Genomic DNA, 9489 nt, shown 5'->3' on the forward strand with positions numbered 1-9489 from the left:
GAGCGGGGCGCGGGGGGGCGAATGGACTCCTAGCGGAAAGGGGTTTCAGACGTAATGGACTGGCAGGCCATATGCTCAGACCTTTCCGGCTCAGTGGCATTGGCTTCAGTCACCTGCCAGGGGCAGAGCGGCTAACCCGCCCCAGCCAGGCGCGCTCCCTGCGCGCTGCGCCCCAAAGGCAGTCTGCGGAGCTGCGTGTGTCTCCCCGTAGCAGTGCCCTGGGCTGCGGCCCGTCCGCCCTGGGAGAGGGGCAGGTGCGCGCCCCCTGTGACCCCCCCCGCACCCCTTTACTGGGTGCTAGACCCGACCCACGGGACGGGGGAGCGGAGAGCGCGGGGCGGAAGAGCAGCCGGAGAGAAGCGCAGAGCCAGCGCGCGCCGGAGAGGGCGCAGGGCGCCCGGCAGCTCGGGAAATGATCTTTGTCCTCTCGGGCAGCTCCCGCCTCCTCATAGCCTCGTCGCCAAGTCAACCGGCACCAGCTTGGAGCGCATTATCTCCAAGGGTCAACACGCCTCCGCCAAGCCGCCGAGAAGTCGCTTCTGGCGGCTGGGCGGAGAGCAGTGGGGTCCGCCCGGGGAATAGCCCCCCGCGCCCTGCGGGAAGGGGGAGATTCCGGAGGAGGCACAGGTGGCCTTTTTCCCGGAGGGAGGCACAGGTGCGCACGCTCCTGGGTGCGCGCCCGCACACACACACACACACACACACACACACACGTCTCTCCCCCACACCGCCCGCCTCCGCATAGGGCTACACGCGCCCAGGCGCCCCTGCGCCACCGGCAGAGCGCCCCGGCCTAACCCCAGGTCATTAGGGTCCCCCCCTCTGCCAAGCGGTTGTGAATCCCAGCGCCGGACACTAAGCAGCGAGCAGGGCCCGGACACAGCTGCACTCGGCTCTGAGAGCCACGCACCGCCCCGCCGACAGGCTGGTTGAGGGCAGCTCCGGCCGGGGGTGTTTCTGCCACACCTGGACGGTGGAGGGAGGGCTCTGAGCCCAGGCAGCGCTAGAGGTGGGGCGCGGGCGGAGCCCCCCAAGGCAGAGCTCGGACTGGAGCCCCCCTGGGGGCAGGAAAGCAGCGAGCGCCCCACCTCACCCGGACTGCTCGGGCGCCCCAGGGGAGGCGAGCCCCAGGCGGCGAGCCAGCCCAGCCACGCTGCGGTGAACGTGCCGGTCCCGACGTCGCTGCCCCTCGGCCCAGCTTCGGGCTGTCCGCACACCCCGTCCGCCTGCCTCGCGGCACCCCCCGGAGCCCCCTAACCCCAACCCCCCGCAGTGCGCTCCGTTCCCACGCCCGGCCCGGCCCGGCCCGGCAGGAAGATGCTGCGGCCGAGCGGAGCCTCCCCGGCCCCCCGAGGAAAGGGAAAGACGCCCTTAGACTTCCCCGGGAAGCGCAGCGCCGCGCCCCGCCCAGGTCCGGCCCGGGGGGAGCAGGGGCAGGCTCACGTGGGGGGCAGGGGAGCCTATGGGGAGGCAGCCCTCAGCCGGGCCCTGCTCTGCTCCAGCCGCAGCGCCCGCAGGTGAAGCGGACCTGTCAAAGCAGCCGGCCCAGCTGCGCGGAGCGGAGCCCCATGGTGCGCTAGCCCTGCGCCCTGCTAGCCATGGCCACGGAGGAGCAGTATTACGCCGCGACGCAGCTCTACAAGGACGCGTGCGCCTTTCAGCGAGCCCCGGCCCCGGATTACAGCCAGAGCCCCCCCGCCTGCCTCTACCTGGGCAGGCAGCAGCAGGTCCCTTTCCCCGGGGTCTTGGGGGCGCTGGACCAAGGCAGCCCGCCAGACATTTCCCCCTACGAGGTGCCCCCCATATCGGAGGAGCCAGGAGTCTCCCACCTGCACCACCACCACCAGCCGCCGCTCCCGCCCCCCCAGGAAGCCATCCCCTTCGCGGACGGGGCTGAGGCGGGGGGCTTGCAGGAGCCCAGGGGCCCGCTGCCCTTCCCCTGGATGAAATCCACCAAATCGCACGCCTGGAAGGGACAATGGGCCGGTAAGATACTCGCCTTCCGCCGCTGCGACCTCTCCTGGCGCGGGCTGTGCCCAGAGCCCGCTCCGCACCAGCCCTTCCCTTCGGGTTATGCTGCGTTTGGGGCGCCCCCCCCCCCCCCACTACGGCCAGAGAGCGGCTGGGGCAGCTCCCTGCCCCCGCTAGCTAGGAAGGGAGCCGGGCTCGCAGGGTGTCTCCCGGCTCGCGTTTCTTCTCGGCCACTTCCTCCAAAGCCCGGGGCTGGGCACCAGCCGCAGCTGCGCTTGGACACCCGGCTGCATTTCCACGTGCTGCGAGCCAAGGCCGGCGGGTGCCTCCCCTGGTCTCCGCTCTGGTAACGCCCGGGCCCGATCGGTGCGAGTCCCGGGTCCGCCCCCACCCCCGCGATCGCCCCGTTCAGGGCGCCCCCGCCTTGCCAATGGACGGGTGCGAAAAGCTCGGCCAGGAAACCTGCACCTCGGGCTGCTGCGGATCCGCTTGGTGAACCAGCTCCCCGGCACTGAAGCACCGCTAAGCTCGGCTCAGGGCGCCCCTGCGCCCACCCACCCGACCGGGGGTTCGCAGCCTGCGTGCCACGCGCTCCCCGGGGGATAGTCCGTCTGCTGGGCCCCGGCCCCGGGGCAGCCCCGGCTCCCTTTGCCGTCGGCGGGGCGGGCAAAGCGGGGAGCCACGCGGAGAACACGCGAGCGCCCCCCGGGGAGGTGGAACTGGGGAGGGGGGGTTGCCCGGGAGCCTCACCTCTCCCTGCGGGGTCTGATCCGCCCCCGGCAGCTCGGCCACAGCTCCCAGCGCGGGGCTGAGGGCGGGCAAAGGGCAGCGGCCCGCGGAAAGGCCCGGGGCTTCTGGCAGGGTCAGGGCCTTCCTCGCCGATTGCGCAGCGGGCGGCGCAGGTGCCACCCAAGCGGCTGTCTGCAAAGCCCTGGCACCGTCCAGCGCAGCCCCCGCCCGCCAGCCGGAGGAAGAAACTCAGTCGGGCCGGAGAGTTCCGCCGCAGCAGCAACACTGCCGGGGCTCGCCGCACAATGTTATCTCGACCTGCGCGCCGGGCGCTCCGTCACGCCTGCTCTGCAAACACGGCCGCCGGGGCTGCGGGGGCACCGTTGGCAAGGCAGGGAAATGCGGAAAGGAAGGGGAGCTGCCCCTGGCGCTGCGGGAGAGAATCCCCTTCGCCTCTCTGCCGCGGCCGGGGCGCAAAGAAGGCAGGGCGCGTCCTGCTCTCAAGGTCACCTCGTTCCCCGGCTATTGCGCCCTCCTCTCCTAGGTCTGTGCCTGAGGAGTTTGTAACGGGGGGGAGGTAAAAGAAAGGCCATTGCGGGGGCGCCTCGGCCCCAGAAAGAAACCCCGACTCCAGCCCCGGCCCGAGGCTCCCAGCCTGACCTTGTCAGTGACTCTGCCCAGCTCCTTACCTGGCAGCTGGCTTCAGAGCCTGGGTGTGCAGCAGCGAGGGAGCGGACACACACACACACACACACACACACACACACACACACACACACACACACACACACACACACACACACACACACACACACACACACACACACACACACACACACACACACACCCCGCGCTTCGCCGCCGCAGCTTTCTTGAATGGCGTTAGTTTATATTAATCCGCGTAGCCACTTGTGGGCCGTGGTAGCGCCAAGGACCCGGCCCCACAGTCTCGGCAATGCCAGGACCCGGGGGGCAGCCGCGCATCCGTGCCGCGCCTGGGCTAGTGGGGCTCACACAGGGCTGGCCTATAAGTACCCGCGAGCGCTTTCTCCCTCTGCAGGCCAGGGCCCGAGCTCGGGTGCCCTGGGATCTGCCAGCCGAGGAGGGAAATCCTGCCTAGGCGATGAACCCCCTTCCCCAGTGCCAGGGCGGGGGAGCTGCGGCAGCCGTGCGCTCGGGCCCCGAAAAGCGCTGCGGGGGAGCCCGGGCACGGGAGGAGGTGAGGGAGTTCAGCGGCGAACAGCCGGGGTGAGCCATTGGCTCCGGCCTGCGGCACCTGCGGGAGGCTCCCGGTTCCTCGGCGCAGGTTTCGCACTCAAGCGCGCCGAGGCCAGAGAAAGGCCCGGCCCACCCGGCTCCAGTGCAAAGGGCCGCTTGGATTAGCGCCGGGAGCGCGGCCTGCGTGCGCAGGGAGCCCCCAAAACGCTCCCGGTTACCGCGCGGGCCTGCCAGCCAGGCCAGCGCCCAGGGCTGCCGTGAGCCAGGGGCTTCGGCTGGGCCCCATTTTTCCTCCCAGCCATTAGCACCCCAAACCCGGGCAGAGGCCGGTTGTGTTCCTGGGGGGAAACCAGCGCTTCCCCCAGCTGCCCCGCAAAGGGGTCTGTAGCCTATGCCCGCCTCCTGAATCGGCGTGTGGAGGTGACCCCCCAGGCCGACACCCAGCAGCACTTCAGCGTTTGCCAGGGGCTGCCTGAGCCTGCGCCCGAGCCCGCGCCCGCTTAGCAGATCTCACCCCCCTGCCAGGGGGCCGCCGCCCCTTGCGCCCCCCTGCGGCAGGGAACGCGCACCAGTGCCTTGGTGGCCGCCAGCGGCCAGACCTCGCCTTGTTTGGCTTCGGCCCGGGGTTGTGAGGCCTCGGCAAAAGGCCGGCGGATGCCCGGCTCGGCCCGGCCGGGTTCCTTTCTCTCCTGCGCGCACTGGCTTTTGGTGAGCTGGGGCCGAGCAAACCAGCGCTGGCGTTGAAAACGGCCCTTGAAGCGGGAGAGCTAAAGAGGCCAGCTCGGTTCCTCCGCGGGCCCCGCGGGCCCCTCCAGAGGGCCGCAAGCAGGGGAAACGATCGCCCCCGTGTAGGCAGCAGCTGCCCCTTTCCGCGCGGGACGGACAGGCCTGCACAGCGCAGGTGGATTAAGTAGCATTGCGACCCGTCTGTGGCTCGCTCTCCCTAGCGGCCCGCACGCACAGGCCTCTCCGCGAGCAGCGAAAGGCCCGAGACAGGCAGAGGTGCTGGGCCCCGGGGGCCTGTCCCCGAATTGGCCGCGGGGCTGTGTACACGGTAGGGGCGCACGGGGTAACTCCCGCGGGGGCCAGGCTAGGAAGCCCACCGCGCGGTTCGTTGCAATGGGGCCCGATCCGGCAGGGCGCTCGGCCGCAGGCCCGGGCCTGGGCTGGCTCTCGGAGGGCCTTGCCCCTTCCTTTTGGGTTGGTTGTGGGTTTTAACGGGCCTCTGAGCAGATCCCCGGGGACACAGTCTGCGGGGACATAACACCCACTCTTCCCCTCCAGCGCCAGCCGGTGGGTCGTGTGTTGCCTGCCTAAAGCGCCCGGGATTGAGGCTGGTGTGGGGCTCACCGTGGACCCAGCCGGCACCGCTTTTCTTTCCGGGAGCGCCGGTCCCTTTGCCAAGCCCAGAGGGAAGCGGGGAAGGGTTAAGTGAAATCAGCTAGATTTTTAGGCAGTCCAGTGCACCCCAAAGACACAGGGGCCCTGGGCTGCGGCGGGGAGACGGGGGGTGTCTCCAGGAGGTAAGGAGAAGCCCCTGGACTGGAAAAGGCTGGACACTTCTGCACCCGAATGCCAGGCCGCGGGGTCCGGCTGGCCACGGGGGTTGTGTGACTCGGGGGCAGCTCCGATCGTTACGAGTGCGGTTTAGAAACCGCCCCCTGCCCGGAGCCCTCCGCCAGAACAGCGGCGGCTGCTGATGTTTCCCCCGGGGCCCTGGCATTTCTGGGGCGCTGGCACCCGAAGCAGGCGCGGGGGAGCGCGGGTGGTGCTCCGGGTGCGCCGCGCGTTTGGGTAGGAAAAGGGATTTTCAGGGCGCGCGCGGAGCCGCTCCAGCCCAGCGTTTGCGTTCCGGGCTGGTGTTTGCAAAGCCGCTGCCTGCCTCCCTCCTTCGCTTCCTCCCTCAAATGTTACCCGCCGGCCGCCCCGCTGGCAGTCGCTTGGGCCGGGCCGAGCTCCCCTGGGGGAGCCGGGCAGCGCTTTGTATTGGGCGGGGGGCTCCGTCTGTTCTCAGCGCTCCGTGGGCGCACGGGCCGCTGGGTTCGGTGTCTGGATCTCCAAAGTCCCGGATCCTAGAAGCGGAAATGACACTGACACACACACACACACACACACACACACACTTGTGTTACCCACAAAAACACCGCGCTAACGCCTTTGCAGCGCGGAGCCTCCCCCCCGGGTACCTTTTTAACTCTCGCTTCTTTTTAGGGGGCTCCTACGTGGTGGAGCCCGAGGAGAGCAAGCGGACGAGGACGGCTTACACCCGGGCGCAGCTCCTGGAGCTGGAGAAGGAGTTCCTGTTCAACAAGTACATCTCCCGGCCGCGGCGCGTGGAGCTGGCCGTCCTGCTGAACTTGACCGAGAGACACATAAAGATCTGGTTCCAGAACCGGCGGATGAAGTGGAAGAAGGAGGAGGATAAAAAGAGGGGAGCGGGGGCCGGCGGAGGCAGCAATGACCCCGAGCAAGACTGTGTGGTGTCCTCCGGGCAGCTGCCGGAGAAAGAGGAGCCCCAGCAATGCCACGGGGCGTCCAGGCAGCTGCTGCCCCCCAGCCTGGCCGCCTCCCCCCTGCCCTCCGGCACCGCCCCGCGCAGGCAGGAGGACGCGCGGTGAAAGGACCTTAGCAGGCGCCGCGGGGAGGGCTGAGAGGTAACGCGGGGAACTGGGGGGCGAGCGCTCCCGGGCGCCCCGGGCTTTCTAGTTGCACCGGGGGCCGCGTGGCGACATTAAAGGCGCTTGGCTGCAGCAGAGCTCGGCTCGGTGTGTTCGTGGGGCTGGGGCGGCGCGCATGGCCGCGCTCTGGGGGGGGGCGTCCCCAGAGCCTGCCTTGAACCAGGAGCGCGTCCTGTTCTGGGGCGGGGGGTCTCTGGGGGTCAGCCCCCAGCAGCTCTTCTTGCTGCAGGCCCGCTGGCCGGTGAGGGGGCACTGCAGAGCGGCCGGCGGGAGACTCGGGACCTAGGCGCAGTTTTCCGCCCCCATCCTCCCGCGCATACCGAGGCAGTGCGGCCGGCCGGCCGGCGGGCGCCCCAGTCCCCGCTCAGTCTGGGGGAAGCGGATTCATGTGACAATATTAGGGGGCCAGACCCGAGCTCCCGCTGACTGGATGTGGCGTTGCTGGGGGGCGGGGGTGTTGCCCCTCCCGCACGCCGGCCCCACAGCTGCGGGACTAACGTGGGTTCACAGGTAACACTCGGGTTTTCCGCCGGCTGAGAACGACCCCGCACACCGGGCTGCGGGGGGGGGGGGTGCGGGGGGTTTCCCGCAAGATCCGGGGTTAATATCTCAAAGGATCAATTACTGGTGTTCTGGAGCCGGCCCACGCGTGTGCTGAGCGCGCGTGGTATCCCTGCGCCTCCATGTACCGCGGCGCGGCGCACCGCCGGGCCCGTGAGCCTAGGGACAAACCCGAGGCTGGAGCGGAGAGGGGGCTTTGGCGACTGCCCAGTCGGTGTGACTGAGGCGGGATTTGCAGGAGGCGAAGAGCTGCGGGAGCGCGCACCCCATGGAAAGCCCCCATGGCAGGGGGAGCGCGCCGTTTGCGTGGGGCCCCCTTTTCCCTCCCTGCAGTTAGCAGCCCCCCCCCCCCGTAATCCAGACGTTCGGCACTTTCCCTTATGCGCCCATGAAACAACCCGACCCCCCTTGGGCACGCGTAGGGCGACCCGGCCTTGGAACTTACAGCCCGCGGCATCCAGACCCGAGCCACCGACCCAGCCCCGAGGGCAGAGCGCGGCGCTGTCGGTGGGTTGGCGGAGTCGGAGACCCGCAGCCCACCCGCTGCGCCCCCTTCCCACGCTTCGCCCCCACCGCGCGCCCCGGGCCCAACGCCTCTGAGCCACGCCGGGCCGCGGGAGACGCCCCCCTGCCCGGACCCAGCCGGGTTCCCAGGCGCGCCGCCTCGCTTGCCCGTGCGGCTACGGCGCTGGCCCGGGGAGATGCTGCGGTTCATCATACACGCGCGTAAAGGGCACCCGGCGCCCCGAGCCGCGCTCCGGCCAGCAAGGACCGCGCAGTGACCCCCCTCCTCGCGCGGGCGGAGCGCTGGCCGCAGGGCGGCAGAGCTAGCGGCGATCTTTGCGGTCCCGGTGCCCGGCAATTGGCTTTACAGAGCCCTCCGCAGAGCCGGGCACGCCGCGCCATCAGGCTCCTCCAGGCGCTCTGCTGGCGCTGCCTCTGCTGGGGCGCCGGGGGGTTGGTTCTGCTCCTTCTTCGTTCGGGAGGCCGGGGGCGTTTAAAAGCATCGCAGCCAACTGCCCCAAGGCCCCGCAGAACGCTCTGTGTGTGTGTGTGTGTGTGTGTGAGTGTGTGTGTGTGTGAGAGAGCGAGTGTGTGAGTGTGTGAGAGTGTGTGTGTGAGAGAGAGAGAGAGTGTGTATGTGTGAGTGTGTATGTGTGAGTGTGTGTGGGAAAGAGAAAGCAAGTGTATGGGTGAGAGTGTGTGTGAGAGAGAGAGATTGAGATTTCCTGAGCAACTATCTGAGGAACAAAAAATCGGAAGTGGAAAAACACCCCTAAAAGTTACTTGAATAAAAGTGCAGCTACTTTCACTTCTGGCTACTTGAGTACAATAAAGCTCGGCCTGTGTGCGTTTACTCCAGCAGTTGCGCAGCGGGGCGCCCGGAGCTGCAGTAAAGGCCACCCCACGGCCCTCCTCAGCAGCTGTACTTTCGCTCAAGGCATTGTTGGGGTGCTTTTTCCCAGCTCTGTACAAAACGTCGGGCGGACGGTACAGAGCGGAGTCTTCCAGCCTTTGCAGAAAGCTGTGCGCCTTCCCGGGGTCTGATGTGCCTGGGCTAACCCCAGTGTCCCCGCTTATAACTACTCCCAAAACCAGACCCACAGACGGAGTACGTCAGCCCCCTACTACGGGGCAGTTTCTCCTTGTACCTGACGGTAACTACGAAGCAGCGCAGCAGCGCTTTGCAGAGGACAGAGTAAAGGGCGAGGTGGTTAGTCTCTCAAGTGCTACGGGACTGCTTTTTTGTTTCGGCAGAATACAGACGACCAGGGCTCCCGCCCCCCTGGCGCTGCTCACTGCACCTCGCCATCGGAAAAGAAATCCACGGGACCAGAAATATCGGCCGCCCAGCTCGGGGTGCGTGGCCTGTAGCGCAGCTCGAAGGAGTCACTGGCGTGAAAGTGTCACCTCTCCTGACCCCGCGAGTGCTTTCTGTGCGGTCCGCGGTAAGAGCGAGTAAATCCCCCCGCAGCCTTGCTCGCGCCGGGCTGGTAAAGCGCCTTTTTCCCAAGAGAAATGAAGTGACCCGCGATTTCTCTTGCGTACCCCTGAGGGTCCCCCCAGCTGAGGAGCGGGGGCCGAACGCGACCTGAGCGCTGGGAACTGCCGCCGGCGACCCTCTGCGTTAGTTAATTTAGGCCCGTCCCCTTCAGGCGGGTGGCTGCCGACTTCTCACCTTTCCACCTTGCGGCGTCCTTCGCAGGAGGCCGGGTTGGTTTGTGTTACTCCTCCCTTCGACACCACGGGCCAACCCATGCGAGCAAATGGCAGCCCGGGGCTACTGGGAACGCGCGGACTTTCTGTGCGCTCCTCGGCCGCTGCACGAACT

At 68.3% G+C, this 9489-nt stretch overlaps 1 protein-coding gene across 1 annotated transcript; it reads left to right on the forward strand.

The window, feature by feature from the left end:
- Nucleotides 1–1598: 1598 nt before the first annotated feature.
- On the forward strand, nucleotides 1599–6546 carry PDX1 (pancreatic and duodenal homeobox 1). Its single transcript, XM_074982229.1, has 2 exons — nucleotides 1599–1986; nucleotides 6130–6546. The coding sequence occupies exons 1-2, from the start codon at nucleotides 1599–1601 to the stop codon at nucleotides 6534–6536; spliced, it is 795 nt and encodes a 264-aa protein (XP_074838330.1). The 3' UTR covers nucleotides 6537–6546.
- The last annotated feature ends 2943 nt before the right edge of the window (nucleotides 6547–9489 follow it).

This window comes from Carettochelys insculpta, chromosome 1 (genome assembly GCF_033958435.1).
Source record: "Carettochelys insculpta isolate YL-2023 chromosome 1, ASM3395843v1, whole genome shotgun sequence".
Classification (NCBI taxonomy): domain Eukaryota; kingdom Metazoa; phylum Chordata; order Testudines; family Carettochelyidae; genus Carettochelys; species Carettochelys insculpta.